The sequence below is a fragment of the Oncorhynchus mykiss genome, unplaced genomic scaffold, assembly GCF_013265735.2.
Source record: "Oncorhynchus mykiss isolate Arlee unplaced genomic scaffold, USDA_OmykA_1.1 un_scaffold_274, whole genome shotgun sequence".
Classification (NCBI taxonomy): domain Eukaryota; kingdom Metazoa; phylum Chordata; class Actinopteri; order Salmoniformes; family Salmonidae; genus Oncorhynchus; species Oncorhynchus mykiss.
In genome coordinates this window covers 175,221-194,788 of record NW_023493728.1, presented here as the reverse complement: position 1 = coordinate 194,788, position 19,568 = coordinate 175,221, and the positions used below count along the sequence as shown (strand labels likewise).

Here is a 19,568-nt window from a genome sequence, read left to right as displayed (position 1 = left end):
AGAGTCAGTGTGGAGGCTATATACAGGGGGTACCGGTACAGAGTCAATGTGGAGGCTATATACAGGGGGTACCAGTACAGAGTCAATGTGGAGGCTATATACAGGGGGTACCAGTACAGAGTCAATGTGGAGGCTATATACAGGGGGTACCAGTACAGAGTCAATGTGGAGGCTATATACAGGGGGTACCGGTACAGAGTCAGTGTGGAGGCTATATACAGGGGGTACCGGTACAGAGTCAATGTGGAGGCTATATACAGGGGGTACCAGTACAGAGTCAATGTGGAGGCTATATACAGGGTGTACCAGTACAGAGTCAATGTGGAGGCTATATACAGGGTGTTACGGTACAGAGTCAATGTGGAGGCTATATACAGGGTATTACGGTACAGAGTCAGTGTGGAGGCTATATACAGGGGGTACCGGTACAGAGTCAATGTGGAGGCTATATACAGGGGGTACTGGTACAGAGTCATAATAATAATATAGTTATATAGTAATAGTAATAAACAGAGAGTAGCAGCGGTGTACAAAACAAATGGAGGGGGGTCAATGTCAATAGTCCGGTGGCCATTTGATTAATTGTTCAGCAGTCTTATGGCTTGGGGATAGAAGCTGTTAAGGAGCCTTTTGGTCCTAGAATTGGCGCTCCGGTACCTCTTGTCGTGCGGTAGCAGAGAAAACAGTCTATGACATTGATGACTTGAGTCTCTGACAATTTTATGGATTTTCCTCTTACACCGCCTATTATATAGGTCCTGGATTGCAGGAAACTTGGTCCCTGTGATGTACTGGGCCGTGCGCTCTACCCTCTGTAGTGCCTTACAGTCAGATGCCGAGCAGTTGCCATTCCAGGCGGCGGCTGCTCTCGATGGTGCAGCTGTTGAAGTTTTTGAGGATTTGGGGACCCATGCCAAATCTTTTCAGTTTCCTGAGGGGGAAAACGTTTTGTAGTGCCCCTTCACGACTTTCTTGGTGTGTTTGGACCACGATAGTTTGTTAGTGATGTGGACACCAAGGAACTTGAAACTCTCGACCCGCTCCGCTACATCTCCATCGATGTTAATGGGGGCCTGTTCGGCCCTCCTTTTCCTGTAGTCCACGATCAGCTTCTTTGTCTTGATCACATTGAGGGAGAGGTTGTTGTCCTGGCACCACATTGCCAGTTCTCTGACCTCCTCCCTAAAGGCTGTCTCATCGTTGTCGGTGATCAGGCCTACCACTGTTGTGTCGTCAGCAAACTTAATGATGGTGTTGGAGTCGTGTTCGGCCACTCAGTCGTGTGTGAACATGGAGTACAGAAGGGGACTAAGTACACACCCCTGAGGGGCAGTGTGGAGTGCGATTGAGATTGCGTCATCTGTGGATCTGTTGTGGCTGTATGCGAATTGGGGTGGGTCTAGGGTATCCGGAGGATACTGTTGATGTGAGCCATGACCAGCCTTTCAAAGCACTTCGTGGCTACCGACGTAAGTGCCACGGGACGGTAATCATTTAGGCAGGTTACCTTCGCTTCCTTGGGCACAGGGACTATGGTGGTCTGCTTGAAACATGTAGGTATTAGAGACTCAGTCAGGGAGAGGATGAAAATGTCAGGGAAGACACTTGCCAGTTGGTCAGCGCACGCTTTGAGTACCAGTCCTGGTAATCCATCTGGCCCTGCGGCCTTGTAAATGTTGACCTGTTTAAAGGTCTTGCTCACATCGGCTACAGAGAGCGTTATCACATAGTCAACCAGAACAGCTGGTGCTCTTGTGCATGCTTCAGTGTTTTTAGCCTCGAAGCGAGCATAAAAGGCATTTCGCTCATCTGGTAGGCTCCCATCACTGGACAGCTCGTGTCTGGATTTCCCTTTGTCGTCCGTATTGATGCTTTGCTTGTTTGATGGTTCGTCTGAGGGCATAGCGGGATTTCTTTCTTAGGCATCCAGATTAGTATCCCGCTCCTTGAAAGCGGCAGCTCTAGCCTTTAGCTCGTGTGGATGTTACCTGTAATCCATAGCTTCTGGTTGGGAAATGTACGTACGGTCACTGTGGGGACGACGTCATCGATGCACTTATTGATTAAGCTGGTGACTGATGTGGGATACTCCTCAGTGCCATTGGATGAATCCAGGAATATATTCCAGTCTGTGCTGCAAAACAGTCCTGTAGTTTAGCATCTGCGTTATCTAACTACTTCCGTATTGAACCAGTCACTGGTACTTCCTTCTTTAGTTTTTGCTTGTAAGCAGGAATCAGGAGGATATAATTATGGTATGTTTTGCCAAATGGAGGGCGGGGGAAAGCTTTGTATGCATCTCTGTGTGTGATGTAAAGGTGGTCTAGAGTTTTTTTTCCTCTGGTTGCACATGTGACATGCTGGTAAAAATTTGGTTAAACTGATTTACGTTTGCCTGCATTAAAGTCCCCAGCCACTAGGAGCACCGCTTCTGGGTGAGCAATTTCTTGTTTGCTTATGGCCTTATAGAGTTGTTTGAGTGCTGTCTTTGTGCCAGCATTGGTCTGTGGTGGTAAATTGACGGCTACGAATAACACAGATGAGAACTTTCTTGGTAGATAGTGTGTTCTACAGCTTACCATAAGGTATTCTTCCTCAGGCGAACAATACCTTCTTTAATATTAGACAAGGAGAGTGATACAGAGAAGACAAGGATAGGAATGAGGAGAGGAGACAAGCAAATGAACAAGGAATGGAGGCAAGTTCTCCCATGTTCAACCTTCCCAAGTTCTCGCATGTCACACCACTTCTCCGTGCCTCCACTGGCTTCCTGTTGAAGCTCGCTACAAAACCATGGTACTGCCTACAGAGCAGCAAGAGGAACTCCCCTCCCTGCCTTCAGGCTATGCCCACCTATGGTCTCTAGGCCCTCCCACCCCTTTCCCTGAAGCTAGGACAGCAGAGTCCCCCTCCCTACCTTCAGGCTATGCCCACCTCTGGTCTCTAGGCCCTCCCACCCCTTTCCCTGAAGCTAGGACAGCAGAGTCCTTGCCCATCTTCCGGAAACATGTGAAACCGCTTCAAAGAATATCTTAAATAATCTCACAGCATCCCCCTTGCACCTCCTCCTCATCCAGACCCCCCCAATGTTTAAACAAATTAATAATAACAATAAAAATAATATGCCTTTTGTGAACTAACACCCCCAAAATATATAATAACAATAAAAGATAATATGTATTTCGTGAACTAACACCCCCAAAATATATAATAACAATAAAAGATCATATGTATTTCGTGAACTAACACCCCCAAAATATATAATAACAATAAAAGATCATATGTATTTCGTGAACTAACACTTGCACTTGACTTTCTTCCTCCTTACCAGCTCTGACTTTGCTGATAGTTATTTATTGAAGAAAAATGGACTTACTATGACTTATATGTGGTTGTCCCACCTAGCTACCATCAGGCTTCCAATTGGCTCATTCATCCCCCCTCTTCTCCCCTGTAACTATTCCCCAGGTCATTGCTGTAAATGAGAATGTGTTCTCACTCAACTTACCTGGTAAAATAAGGGTTAAATAAAAAGGTCTTAAGATGAATGCATTAACTGTAAGTCACTCTGGATAAGAGTGTCTGCTAAATTACTAAAATGTAAATGTAACAAGGAGAGGAATAAGGAAATAAGACAAGAAGAAGACCCTTTAATGTTAAAGAGATTCTCCGGTACTTTTCTATACTTACCAGTAGTTCTTAAAGTAGTGCCCACGAGCCCAAAGTGGTTTGCTGAAAATTGAGTACAACATCACATATGTGCAGATATGTGCACGACTTCATTGGTCTCGCTCCGCCTCATGTGCGCAGCCCCTCGCAAAAGGCGAGGGGCTGAAGCTCATTGGCTAGAACTCAAATTGCTAGGGGTGCTGGCCCACGTGGGGGAAAATGTAGGGGGAAATGGCACAGCACAGCTTCCAGAAAAACAGTCGCTTTCAAGATAGTGATTTCATAGCTAACCCAAGACAGTAATTCTGCTAATAGATTCAGCATGTATGACTAAAGAGGATTATATAATACATAGTAGTTGTTCCCAAGCATGTCTTTAAAAAGGTTTAAAATATATTTTTTAACTAGGCAAGTCAGGTAAGAAAAATTCTTATTTACAATGACGGCCTACCCCAGCAACGCTGGGCCAATTGTGCACCGCCCTATGGGACTCCCAATCAAAATGGATTTGAACCAGGGACTGTAGTGACACCTCTTGCACTGAGATGCAGTGCCTTAGACCACTGTGCCACTAGGGAGCCCATATAGATGCACCTGATGTGTATGAAACTAGTTTCTTAGGTCTGACAGCAGTGGAACTTGTATCCTAGGAACAGGGTTAGAAGTATCAGTGAAAGAAGACATGGGGGCGAGGCGGCTGCTCGGGGATTACTCTCTCTCTCCTAGCGCCCTGGGACTACTTTCTTGTTTGCAACTACTCTGTGGTGTGGTAAGGCTGCTGCCTAGGTTACCCTAACACTGCTGCCTGGATGATGAGCCTTAGAAAATACTAAATGTATTAATAAAGTATTCCTAACATAAATATATCTACTAAACATATTCCAAGTATTTCTAACATAAATATACCTACTAAATATATTAATAAAGTATTACTAACATAAATGTATCTACTAAATATATTATTAAAGTATTACTAACATAAATACATACCCACTAAATGTATTAATAAAGTATTCCTAACATAAATATATCTACTAAATATATTAATAAAGTATTACTAACATAAATATACCTACTAAATGTATTAATAAAGTATTCCTAACATAAATACACCCCCACAAAATGTATTAATAAAGTATTACTAACATAAATGTATCTACTAAATATATTCATATATTAATAAAGTATTCCTAACATGAATATACCTAATAAATATATTAATAAAGTATTCCTAACATGAATATACCTACTAAATATATTAATAAAGTATTACTAACATAAATATACCTACTAAATGTATTAATAAATTATTACTAACATAAATATACATACTAAATATATTCATATATTAATAAAGTATTACTAACATAAATATACATACTAAATGTATTAATAAAGTATTTCTAACATAAATGTATCTACTAAATATATTAATAAAGTATTCCTAACATAAATATATCTTCTAAATATATTAATAAAGTATTCCTAACATAAATGTATCTACTAAATATATTAATAAAGTATTCCTAAAATAAATACACCTACTAAATATATTAATAAAGTATTACTAACATAAATATACCTACTAAATATATTAATAAAGTATTACTAACATAACAATACCTACTAAATGTATTAATAAAGTATTACTAACATAAATATACCTACTAAATATATTAATAAAATATTACTAACACAAATATACCTACTAAATATATTAATAAAGTATTACTAACATAAATGTATCTACTAAATATATTCATATATTAATAAAGTATTACTACTTATGATGATGTCTTTTAACATTCCCATATCATAAATGTTTCCACGGTGAACATAAATGAATTAATAAATATGCAGTATAATATAATCCTCATTAATCCGCAGAATGGCAGCATCACCAGTCTGAGAGATAGAAGGGGGAGGGGATGAGAGAGTGAGAGGTTGGATGGAAAGAGAGAGATAGAAGGGGGAGGGGATGGAGTGAGAGAGATAAAAGGTGGATGGAGAAAGAGAGGGAGGGAGGGTGCTGGATGCTCTCGTGCAGCTCGGTTCATTTCTGCACTTTACTGTCCTGCTGCTGCCTGCTACCTCCGATTACTGAAAAGAGACAGAGACATCTAGACAGCACTTCTACTGAAAGAGAGATAGAGAAGGAGAGAGCTAAAGAGAGAAAAATAGATATAGAGAGTGAGGGATAGAGAGAGAGAGACGGAGAGAGAGAGATATATAGAGAGACGGAGAGAGAGAGACGGAGAGAGACAGATATATATAAAGAGAGAGAGAGCTAAAGAGAGAAAGAGAGATATATAGAGAGGGGATAGAGAGATAGAGAGAGAGGGAGAGAGACGGAGAGAGAGAAGATGACCATCAACACGCTGACAAAAGGAGGAGCTCAGAGGGAGCAGATGTATTGCCTCAGAAAGGTACCGTAACTACACTAAACCCTACTCACTACTCCTACACCATAACCCCTAAACCTTACTACTAACCCTGAACACTGCCCCTAACCCCTACACCCTAAACCCTAACCCCATCCCCTAAACCCTAACCCCATCCCCTAAACCCTGCCCCTAACCCCTACTCCCTAAACCCTACTCGCTAATCCTAACCCCTAAACCATGTCCCTAACCCCTGCTTCCTAAACCCTAACCCCCACTCCCTTACCCCTAAACACTGTCCCTAACCCCTACTCCCTAAACCCTACTCGCTAACCCTAACCCCTAAACCCTGTCCCTAACCCCTGCTCCCTAAACCCTAACCCCCACTCCCTAACCCCTAAACCTTGTCCCTAACCCCTGCTCCCTAACCCCCACTCCCTTACCCCTAACCCCTGCTCCCTAACCCCCACTCCCTTACCCCTAAACCCTGTCCTTAACCCCTACTCCCTAACCCCTACTCTCTATTTTTTTATTTAACCAGGTAAGCTAGTTGAGAACAAGTTCTCATTTACAACTGCGAAGCAGTGCGACACAAACAACAACACAGAGTTATACATGGAATAAACAAGAGTACAGTCAATAACACAATAGAAAAAGAAGAAAGTCTATATACCGTACGCAAATGGCGTGAGGTGGTAAGGCAGTAAATCGGCCATAGTAGCGAAGTAATTACAATTTAGCAGATTAACACTGGAGTGATAGATAAGCAGATGGTGATGTGCAAGTAGAAATACTGGTGTGCAAATGAGCAGAAAATTAAATAAAAACAATAGGGGGATGAGGTAAGTAGATTGGATGGGCTATTTACAGATGCGCTATGTACAGCTGCAGCGATCGGTTAGCTGCTCATATATATGATGTTTAAAGTTAGTGAGGGAAATAGAAGTCTCCAGCTTCAGCGATTTTTGCAATTTGTTCCAGTCGTTGGCAGCAGAGAACTGGAAGGAAAGGCGGCTAAAGGAGGTGTTGGCTTTGGGGATGACCAGTGAGATATGCCTGCTGGAGTGCGTGCTACGGGTGGGTGTTTTTATCGTGACCAGTGAGCTGAGATAAGGCGGAGCTTTAGCTAGCATAGACTAACTCTGTCTGAGAAGTAGTTGGTGAAACAGGCGAGGCAGTCATTTGAGAAACCAAGGCTGTTGAGTCTGCCGATAAGAATACGTTGATTGACACATTCGAAAGCCTTGGCCAGGTCGATGAAGACAGCTGCACAGTACTGTCGTTTATTGATGGCTATTATGATATCGTTTAGTACCTTGAGCGTGGCTGAGGTTCACCCGTGACCAGCTCGGAAAACCGGATTGCACAGAGGAGAACGTACGGTGGGATTCGAAATGGTCAGTGATCTGTTTATTAACTTTGCTTTTGAAGACTTTAGAAAGGCAGGGCATGATGGATATAGGTCTATAATAGTTTGGGTCTAGAGTGTCACCCCCTTTTAAGAGGAGGATAACCGTGGCAGCTTTCCAATCTTTGGAGATCTCAGATGATACAAAAGAGAGGTTGAACAGACTAGTAATAGTGGTTGCATTTGAGTGAAGGAGAAGCTGGGGAGGCTTGGGCAAGTAGCTGCGGGGGGTGCGGAGCTGTTGGCCGGGGTTTGGGTAGCCAGGAGGAAAGCATGGGCAGCCGTAGAGAAATGTTTATTGAAATGCTCGATTATGGTGGATTTATCGGTGGTGACAGTGTTACCTAGCCTTAGTGCAGTGGGCAGCTGGGAGGTGGTCTTATTCTCCATGGACTTTACAGTGTCCCAACATTTTTTGAAATTAGAGCTACAGGATGCAAATTTGTGTCAGAAATGTCTTGCCTTTGCGTTCATTATTGACTGTGTGTATTGGTTCCTGACTTCCCTGAAAAGTTACACATCTCAGGGACTATTCAATGCTATTGCAGTCCGCCACAGGATGTTTTGTGTTGGTCAAGGGCAGTCAGGTCTGGCTATATCTGTTCTTAGTTCTACATTTTTTGAATGGGGCATGCTTATTTTGAATGGGGCATGCATATTTATCTGAGATCCTGATTGAAAACAGCAGATGTGTATTTGGAGGGCTAGTTGGTCAGGATAACATCTATGTGGGTGCCCATGTTTAAGGATTTAGGGTTGTACCTGGTGGGTTCGTTGATAATTTGTGATAATCTTAGATTTTAGGACTGCCGGGGCGTTAAGCATATCCCAGTTTAAATCACCTCACAGAACGAACTCTGAAGATAGATGGGGTGCAATCAATTCACATATGGTGTCCAGGACACAGCTGGGAGCTGAGGGGGGTCTATTACGGTTTTTCTGATGACTGCCTTGCCTGGTTCACCAACTACTTTGCAGACAGAGTTCAGTGTGTCAAATCGGAGGGCATGCTGTCCGGTCCTCTGGCAGCCTCTATGGGGGTGCCACAGGGTTCAATTCTCGGGCCGACTCTTTTCTCTGTATATATCAATGATGTTGCTCTTGCTGCGGACGATTCCCTGATCCACCTCTACGCAGACGACACCATTCTATATATTTCCGGCCCGTCCTTGGACACTGTGCTATCTAACCTCCAAACGAGCTTCAATGCCATACAACACTCCTTCCGTGGCCTCCAACTGCTCTTAAACGCTAGTAAAACCAAATGCATGCTTTTCAACCGTTCGCTGCCTGCACCCACACGCCTGACTAGCATCACCACCCTGGATGGTTCCGACCTTGAATATGTGGACATCTATAAGTACCTAGGTGTCTGGCTAGACTGTAAACTCTCCTTCCAGACTCATATCAAACATCTCCAATCGAAAATCAAATCTAGAGTCGGCTTTCTATTCCTCAACAAAGCCTCCCTCACTCACACCGCCAAACTTACCCTAGTAAAACTGACTATCCTACCGATCCTCGACTTCGGCGAACTCCAACACTCTACTCAGCAAACTGGATGCAGTTTATCACAGTGCCATCCGTTTTGTCACTAAAGCACCTTATACCACCCACCACTGCGACCTGTATGCTCTAGTCGGCTGGCCCTCGCTACATATTCGTCGCCAGACCCACTGGCTCCAGGTCATCTACAAGTCCATGCTAGGTAAAGCTCTGCCTTATCTCAGTTCACTGGTCACGATGGCAACACCAACCCGTAGCACGCGCTCCAGCAGGTGTATCTCACTGATCATCCCTAAAGCCAACACCTCATTTGGCCGCCTTTCGTTTCAGTTCTCTGCTACCTGTGACTGGAACGAATTGCAAAAATCGCTAAAGTTGGAGACTTTTATCTCCCTCACCAACTTCAAACATCTGCTATCTGAGCAGCTAACCGATCGCTGCAGCTGTACATAGTCTATCGGTAAATAGCCCACCCATTTTTACCTACCTCATCCCCATACTGTTTTTATTTATTTTATTTTCTGCTCTTTTGCACACCAATATCTCTACCTGTACATGACCATCTGATCATTTATCACTCCAGTGTTAATCTGCAAAATTGTAATTATTCGCTTACCTCCTCATGCCTTTTGCACACAATGTATATAGACTCTCCTTTTTTTCTACTGTGTTATGGACTTGTTAATTGTTTACTCCATGTGTAACTCTGTGTTGTCTGTTCACACTGCTATGCTTTATCTTGGCCAGGTCGCAGTTGCAAATGAGAACTTGTTCTCAACTAGCCTACCTGGTTAAATAAAGGTGAAATAAAATAAATAAAATAAAAATAAAAAACAGGTGTCAACAGTGACAGACTTATTTCTGGAGAGATTCATTTTTTAAATTAGAAGCTAGAACTGTCTGGGCATAGACCTGGGAAGTATGACAGAACTTTGTAGGCTATCTCTGCAGTAGATTGCAACTCCTCCTCTTTTGGCAGTTATATCTTGACGGAAAATGTTGTAGTTGGGGATGGAAATCTCAGAACTCTTTGGTGGCCTTCCTAAGCCAGGATTCGGGCACTGCAAGAACATCAGGGTTGGCGGAGTGTGCTAAAGCAGTGAGTAAAACAAACTTAGGGAGGAGGCTTCTGATGTTAACATGCAAGAAACCAAGGCTTTTTGGGTTACAGAAGTCAACACATGAGAGTGCCTGGGGACACACAGGGCCGGGGTTAACCCTCACATCACCCGAGGAACAGAGGAGGAGTAGGATGAGGTTACGGCTAAAGGCTATCAAAACTGGTCGTCTAGTGCGTTGGGGACAGAGAATAAAAGGAGCAGATTTCTGGGCGTGGTAGAATAGATTCAGGGCGTAATGTACAGACAGGGGTATGATAGGGTGCGGGTACAGTGGAGGTAAACCTAGGCATTGAGTGATGATAAGAGAGGTTGCATCTTTGGACACGCTAGTTATGCTGGGTGAGGTCACCGCATGTGTGGGAGGTGGGACAAAAGAGGTATATGAGGCATGTTGAGTGGGACTTGGGGCTACGCAGTGAACTAAAACAATGACAACTATCCTAAACAACAGTAGCTATGGCATATTGACATTTGAGAGAGACATAAAGCGATGCTTCACATGTGTAGATTGGGAGAGATAGCTAAGACAACAACAGGTAAGACAACAACAGCTAATCATCTAAGACAACAACAACAGGTAAAATGGCGATGAATGGGCAGAGAGTGTCGGTTAACTACACACAGGGCCTGAGTTCGTGGCTGAGGCCGACAGATAAACAAAGGTAAACAAAGTGGCCGACAGATAAACAAAGGTAAACAAAGTGGCCGACAGATAGACAGGTAAACAAAGTGGCCGACAGATAAACAAAGGTAAACAAAGTGGCCGACAGATAAACAAAGAAAATAAACTAAATAAACTAAATGGAGTACCGGGATGAATGAACAGTCCATCAGGCATCAGCTATGTAGCCAAGTGAACATTGGGTCCAGTGAACAGCAATAGATGAAACAGGGAAGCCGGGGTAGTCGTTACTACGCTAGCAAGCGGGAGACACGCCGTTTAAAGTTAGCAGGCCGGGGCTAGTAGAAGCGTCTGCTCCGACGGCCGGTTGAGGGCACAGCGGATGGAGTTACGTTGGCGGACCAGTCGTGGTGGTACGGCGGGGCATCGTGTCGACAAAGGGACCAGGCCAGTTGGCGGAAGAGGTATTGTAGTTGTAGTAATTTTGTTTGCTAACCAGGAGATGCGCCTGGCTCGCGGCTAAGTGGTGCTAGCTTCGGGACAGGGGCGTAAACCCTAACTCCTACTAACCCTACTCCCTACACCCTAACCCCTACTCCATAACCCTAACCCCTACTCCCTAACCCCTACTCAATAACCCTAACCCCTACTCCCTAACCCTATCCCATAAATCCAATTCCTAAACCCTAACCCCTACTCCATAACCCCTACTCCCTAACCCCTAAACCCTAACCCCTAATCCCTATCCCTAAACCCTATTCCTAACCCCTACTCCCTAACCCCTACTCCCTACTATGTAACCCTACTCCCTAACCCCTACTCCCTAACCCCTAATCCCTATCCCTAAACCCTATTCCTAACCCCTACTCCCTAACCCCTACTCCCTACTATGTAACCCTAACCCCTACTCCCTAATCCCTAACCCCTACTCCCTAACCCCTACTCCCTACTCTGTAACCCTAACCCCTACTCCCTACTCTGTAACCCTAACCCCTACTCACTATCCCCTAAACCCTAACCCCTAAACCCTAACCCCCTAACCCCTACTCCCTACTCTGTAACCCTAACCCCTACTCACTATCCCCTAAACAATAAACCCTACTCCCTAACCCCTACTTCCTAACCCCTACTCCCTACTCTGTAACCCTAACCCCTAAACCCTAACCCCTTCTCCCTAACCCTAAACCCTACTCCCTACTCTCTAACCCCTATCCCCTACTCCCTAACCCTTAACCCCTATCCCCTAACCCCTATCCCCTAACCCCTACTCCCTAACCCCTACTCCCTATCCCCTACTCCCTACTCCCTAGAGCTCAAAGTTTCTGAGTGTGTGTCTCCCTAACCCCTATGTGTTTGTGTGTGTGTGTGTGTGTGTGTGTGTGTGTGTGTGTGTGTGTGTGTGTGTGTGTGTGTGTGTGTGTGTGTGTGTGTGTGTAGATGGAGAGAGTGATCGTAGCAATGCAAGATCCTGACATGGGGGTGAAGATGAGAAACCAGAGACTCCTCATCACCGTTATACCACACGCCATGACCGGTAGGTTACCAAGGTTGCAATACCATGACCTCTAGGACCTCATCACCGTTATACCACCCCACCATGACCTCTAGGTCCTCATCACTGTTATACCACCCCACCATGACCTCTAGGACCTCATCAGCATTATACCACACGCCATGACCGGTAGGTTACCAAGGTTGCAATAACATGACCTCTAGGACCTCATCACCGTTATACCACATGCCATGACCGGTAGGTTACCAAGGTTGCAATACCATGACCTCTAGGACCTCATCACCGTTATACCACATGCCATGACCGGTAGGTTACCAAGGTTGCAATACCATGACCTCTAGGACCTCATCACCGTTATACCACCCCACCATGACCTCTAGGTCCTCATCACTGTTACACCACCCCACCATGACCGGTAGGTCTAAATAAAGGTAAAATAAAAATAAATAAATAAAAGGTTACCAAGGTTGCAATACCATGACCTCTAGGACCTCATCACCGTTATACCACATGCCATGACCGGTAGGTTACCAAGGTTGCAATACCATGACCTCTAGGACCTCATCACTGTTATACCACCCCACCATGACCGGTAGGTTACCAAGGTTGCAATACCATGACCTCTAGGACCTCATCACCGTTATACCATATGCCATGACCGGTAGGTTACCAAGGTTGCAATACCATGACCTCTAGGACCTCATCACCATTATACCACATGCCATGACCGGTAGGTTACCACGGTTGCAATACCATGACCTCTAGGACCTCATCACCGTTATACCACCCCACCATGACCTCTAGGTCCTCATCACTGTTATACCACCCACCATGACCTCTAGGTCCTCATCACTGTTATACCACCCCACCATGACCTCTAGGTCCTCATCACTGTTATACCACCCCACCATGACCGGTGGGTTACCAAGGTTGCAATACCATGACCTCTAGGACCTCATCATCCTTATACCACATGCCATGACCGGTAGGTTACCAAGGTTGCAATACCATGACCTCTAGGACCTCATCACCGTTATACCACCCCACCATGACCGGTAGGATACCAAGGTTGCAATAACATGACCTCTATGTCCTCATCACCGTTATACCACCCCACCATGACCTCTAGGACCTCATCACCGTTATACCACCCCGCCATGACCGGTAGGATACCAAGGTTGCAATAACATGACCTCTATGTCCTCATCACCGTTATACCACCCCACCATGACCTCTAGGTCCTCATCACTGTTATACCATCCACCATGACCTCTAGGTCCTCATCACTTTTATACCACCCCACCATAACCTCTAGGTCCTCATCACTGTTATAATACATTCCATTACTGGTATATTACCTAGGTTACCACACCATGACCTCTTGGTCCTCATCACTGTTATACCACCCCACCATGACCTCTAGGTCCTCATCACTGTTATACCACCCCACCATGACCTCTAGGTCCTCATCACTGTTATACCACCCCACCATGACCTCTAGGTCCTCATCACTGTTATACCACCCCACCATGACCTCTAGGTCCTCATCACCGTCATACCAACCACCATGACCTCTAGGTCCTCATCACTGTTATACCACCCACCATGACCTCTAGGTCCTCATCACTGTTATACCACCCCACCATGACCTCTAGGTCCTCATCACTGTTACACCACCCCACCATGACCTCTAGGTCGTCATCACTGTATACCACCCCACCATGACCTCTAGGTCCTCATCACCGTCATACCACCCACCATGACCTCTAGGTCCTCATCACTGTTATACCACCCACCATGACCTCTAGGTCCTCATCACTGTTATACCACCCACCATGACCTCTAGGTCCTCATCACTTATACCACCCACCATTACCTCTAGGTCCTCATCACTGTTATACCACCCACCATGACCTCTAGGTCCTCATCACTGTTATTCCACCCCACCATGACCTCTAGGTCCTCATCACTGTTATACCACCCTACCATGACCTCTAGGTCCTCATCACTTTTATACCACCACACCATGACCTCTAGGTCCTCATCACCGTTATAATACACGCCATGACTGGTATATTACCTAGGTTACCACACCATGACCTCTAGGTCCTCATCACCTTCATAAAACACGCCATGACCTCTAGGTCCTCATCACTGTTATACCACCCCACCATGACCTCTAGTCCTCATCACTGTTATAGCACCCCACCATGACCTCTAGTCCTCATCACTGTTATACCACCCCACCATGACCTCTAGGTCCTCATCACTGTTATTCCACCCCACCATGACCTCTAGGTCCTCATCACTGTTATTCCACCCCACCATGACCTCTAGTCCTCATCACTGTTATACCACCCCACCATGACCTCTAGGTCCTCATCACTGTTATTCCACCCCACCATGACCTCTAGGTCCTCATCACTGTTATTCCACCCCACCATGACCTCTAGGTCCTCATCACTTTTATTCCACCCCACCATGACCTCTAGGTCCTCATCACTGTTATTCCACCCCACCATGACCTCTAGTTCCTCATCACTGTTATTCCACCCCACCATGACCTCTAGGTCCTCATCACTGTTATACCACCCCACCATGACCTCTAGGTCCTCATCACTGTTATACCACCCCACCATGACCTCTAGGTCCTCATCACTGTTATTCCATCCCACCATGACCTCTAGGTCCTCATCACTGTTATTCCAACCCACCATGACCTCTAGGACCTCATCACTGTTATACCACCCCACCATGACCTCTAGGTCCTCATTACTGTTATTCCACCCCACCATGACCTCTAGATCCTCATCACTGTTATACCACCCCACCATGACCTCTAGGTCCTCATCACTGTTATTCCACCCCACCATGACCTCTAGGTCCTCATCACTGTTATTCCACCCCACCATGACCTCTAGGTCCTCATCACTGTTATACCACCCCACCATGACCTCTAGGTCCTCATCACTGTTATACCACCCCACCATGACCTCTAGGTCCTCATCACTGTTATACCTGTTTATCCACTTGTCCTTCAGACAAGGAGGGGACTGAAAATGTTGTTAGAAGCAAGAAACCACTTTACAAAATAAAATTCATTATTATTCTCATACCATTATTACGGAGAATCAGACAAGTTATACTACCCTCTGCCTATTGGCTACTTAGCTTATTCAAGCCTGTCACAAAATACAACACTCACTAGAGGTCTAGAAATGTAAATGTTTTGTGCTCTTGTAGGAAGCAATCAAGTCACCCATTGCTGACTACAAATGATCTATAACTAGGATAATAACTCACTAACTAGTTCAGGATATGAACAATGTACACACGTGGCTACATGCAGCTCTCGCTTTGATCTCAAAACAAGTGCATCTACTCACGACCACTCATGCTGTAAACACAGTCCTGTGCATCTACTCACGACCGCTAATGCTGTAAACACAGTCCAGTTCATCTACTCACGACCACTCATGCTGTAAACACAGTCCAGTGCATCTACTCACGACCACTCATGCTGTAAACACAGTCCAGTGCATCTACTCACGACCACTCATGCTGTAAACACAGTCCAGTGCATTTACTCACGACTGCTCATGCTGTAAACACAGTCCAGTGCATCTACTCACGACCGCTCATGCTGTAAACACAGTTCAGTGCATCTACTCACGACCGCTCATGCTGTAAACACAGTCCAGTGCATCTACTCACGACCGCTCATGCTGAGTAGTGCATGTCAGTGCAATAGAATCCTACTCCGATGCGTTCTGCCTGCAACAAAATCTCATGCATAGTTTGTTTTGTTTCAGTATGTTGCATTGAAACCTATTACATTGTTGCATTGTTGAACCTATCACAATTCCCACAGTAAAGGGAAACATTGATAGTTTTAACTAAGGGGGAAAGTAGAAAGTTGAGTGAATTTCAATCTCGTGCTTCTCTGTGCTGATATTTATTTTGCACGGCAGTCCTGGGGAGCTGCGAGCCTGCTCAGGCATGCAGCTTAGAGGTAATATTGGTCCTGGGGCTTGTGGGGTCTGTTTGATGCTCCAGATACTCAACTAGTCTAAAGAAGGACAGTTTTATTGCTTCTTTAATTAGAACAATAGTTTTTAGCTGTGCTAACAACAGGGTTTCCTTTTTAAAATGATAAACTTGGATTAGCTAAAACAACGTGCCATTGGAACACAGGAGTGATGGTTGCTGATAACGGGCCTCTGTACGCCTATGTAGATATTCTATTTAATAAAATGCCGTTTCCAGCTACAATAGAAATGAGAGAGTTAGTTAGTTACTACAGCTACAATAGAAATGAGAGAGTTAGTTAGTTACTACAGCTACAATAGATATGAGAGAGTTAGTTAGTTACTACAGCTACAAGTCATTTACAACACTAGTTAGTTAGTTAGTTAGTTACTACAGCTACAATAGAAATGAGAGAGTTAGTTAGTTACTACAGCTACAATAGTAATGAGAGAGTTAGTTAGTTACTACAGCTACAATAGTAATGAGAGAGTTAGTTAGTTACTACAGCTACAATAGAAATGAGAGTTAGTTAGTTACTACAGCTACAATAGAAATGAGAGAGTTAGTTAGTTACTACAGCTACAATAGAAATGAGAGAGTTAGTTAGTTACTACAGCTACAATAGATATGAGAGACTAAGTTAGTTACTACAGCTACAACATTAACAATGTCTGCACTGTACTTCTGATCAATTTTAATGAATGAAAAATGTGCTTTTCTTTCAAAAAACAAAGACACTTCTAAGTGATCCCAAAGGTTTGAAAGGTTGTGTATATTAACGCCACCTGTCAGTGACCCCAAAGGTTTGAACGGTCGTGAATATTAACGCCACCTGTCAGTGACCCCAAAGGTTTGAAAGGTCGTGTATATTAACGCCACCTGTCAGTGATCCCAAAGGTTTGAAAGGTTGTGTATATTAATGCCACCTGTCAGTGACCCCAAAGGTTTGAAAGGTCGTGTATATTAACGCCACCTGTCAGTGACCCCAAAGGTTTGAACGGTCGTGAATATTAACGCCACCTGTCAGTGACCCCAAAGGTTTGAAAGGTCGTGTATATTAACGCCACCTGTCAGTGACCCCAAAGGTTTGAACGGTCGTGAATATTAACGCCACCTGTCAGTGATCCCAAAGGTTTGAAAGGTCGTGTATATTAATGCCACCTGTCAGTGACCCCAAAGGTTTGAAAGGTTGTGTATATTAATGCCACCTGTCAGTGACCCCAAAGGTTTGAACGGTCGTGAATATTAACGCCACCTGTAATGATTTTAAAAGGATAGTGATGATCAAAAGGTTTGTGATCTGTCCAGATCCCTCTACACTTGGCATTTATCCAGATCCCTCTACACTTGGCATTTATCCAGATCCCTCTACACTTGGCATTTATCCAGATCCCTCTACACTTGGCATTTATCCAGACCCCTCTACACTTGGCATTTATCCAGATCCCTCTACACTTGGCATTTATCCAGATCCCTCTACACTTGGCATTTATCCAGACCCCTCTACACTTGGCATTTATCCAGATCCATCTACACTTGGCATTTATCCAGACACAACGGGTCCCTGAATACCTCCGGAGGGGGTCAGGAAGATCTGATCACAGTCACATCACAATGCCTGTTTTAATCGTCTACACCTATCTGGCAACGTGGGCACAATCAGCATGCTGACCAGATCAGGACAAAGGATGCATGTTAGAACCAGGTATAAACGGGGCAAACGTCTCTTTCTCTTTAGGTAATGATGTCATTGAATGGCTGATTCAGAAATACAACATAACAGAGGAAGGTAAGTCTTGTTGTTCCTTATTCACTGTGGATGTATTCCTCCTGTCACTATGTCTAGTTTTATACCATATCTTTGTCTCAAAGCTGCAATGTGTCACTTCTTGGGAATGTGTGTGTAGAGGCTCGCCACCTGGGAGGACTCCTGGTGCAGTATGGGTACATCTATCCTCTGAGGGATCCGCGCTCTCTACTGCTGAGATCTGATGACTCTCCTTACCGCTTCCAGGTAACACACACATACATCTCCCTAACTCTCTATCCTCTCTACTGCTGAGATCTGATGACTCTCCTTACCGCTTCCAGGTAACACACACAGACATCTCCCTAACTCTCTATCCTCTCTACTGCTGAGATCTGATGACTCTCCTTACCGCTTCCAGGTAACACACACAGACATCTCCCTAACTCTCTATCCTCTCTAATGCTGAGATCTGATGACTCTCCTTACCGCTTCCAGGTAACACACACAGACACACACAGACATCTCACTCTCTCTCTCCACTCTACTCCTCTCTCTCCTCTCTCCTCTCTACTCCCCCCTCTCTCTCTCCACTCTACTCTTCTCTCTCCTCTTACTCCCCTCTCTCTCTACACATGCAGACATGTCTCTCTCTCCTCTCCTCTACTCCCCCCCTCTCTCTCCACTCTACTCCTCTCTCTCCTCTTTACTCCCCTCTCTCTCTCTACACATGCAGACATGTCTCTCTCTCCTCTCTACCCCCCCTCTCTCTTCACTCTACCCCCGCTCTCTCTCTATACTCTACTCCTCTCTCTCCTCTCTCCTCTCTACCCCCTCTCAGGCTTTGCTCACTGAGTCTGTACATAGTCAAAGCTTTCCTTAAGTTTGGTTCAGTCACAGTGGTCAGGTATTCTGCCACTGTGTACTCTCTGTTTAGGGCCAAATAGCAGTCTAGTTTGCTCAGATTTTTTGTTAATTCTTTCCAATTTTTGTTTTCTCATGATTTGGTTGGGTCTAATTGTGTTGCTGTCCTGGGGCTCTGTGGGGTCTGTTTGTGAACAGAGCCCCAGGACCAGCTTGCTTAGGGAACTCTTCTCCAGGTTCATCTCTCTGTCGGTGATGTCTTTGTTATGGAAGGTTTGGGAATCTCTTCCTTTTAGGTGGTTGTAGAATTTAACATCTCTTCTCTGGATTTTGATAATTAGCGGGTATCGGCCTAATTCTGCTCTGCATGCATTATTTGGTTTTTACGTTGTACACTGATGATATTATTGCAGAATTCTGCATGCAGAGTCTCAATTTGGTCTTTGTCCTATTTTGTGAATTCTTGGTCGAATCCGTTTTTGAAATCAACAAAGCATGAGAAGACTTTGCCTTTGTTTTGGTTTGTTTGTCAATTAGGGTGTGCAGGGTAAATACATGTTCTGTCATAACATAATTTGGTAAAAAGCCAATTTGACATTTTCTAAGTACATTGTTTTCACTGAGGAAATATACGAGTCTGCTGTTAATGATAATGCCGAGGAATTTCCCAAGGTTGCTGTTGACGCATATATGGGGTCATATTTGTCT

At 44.6% G+C, this 19,568-nt stretch overlaps 1 protein-coding gene across 1 annotated transcript in view; it reads left to right on the top strand.

The window, feature by feature from the left end:
* The first annotated feature begins 5,913 nt into the window (after positions 1–5,913).
* Positions 5,914–19,568, top strand: part of LOC118936643 (regulator of G-protein signaling 11-like) — a 72,879-nt gene continuing 59,224 nt past the window's right edge. Inside the window, exons 1-4 of the mRNA XM_036973601.1 lie at positions 5,914–6,095; positions 12,145–12,241; positions 17,988–18,038; positions 18,157–18,263. Coding sequence (XP_036829496.1) covers positions 6,033–6,095; positions 12,145–12,241; positions 17,988–18,038; positions 18,157–18,263 — 318 coding nt within the window. The 5' untranslated portion in view covers positions 5,914–6,032. The remainder of the gene's footprint in view (positions 6,096–12,144; positions 12,242–17,987; positions 18,039–18,156; positions 18,264–19,568) is intronic.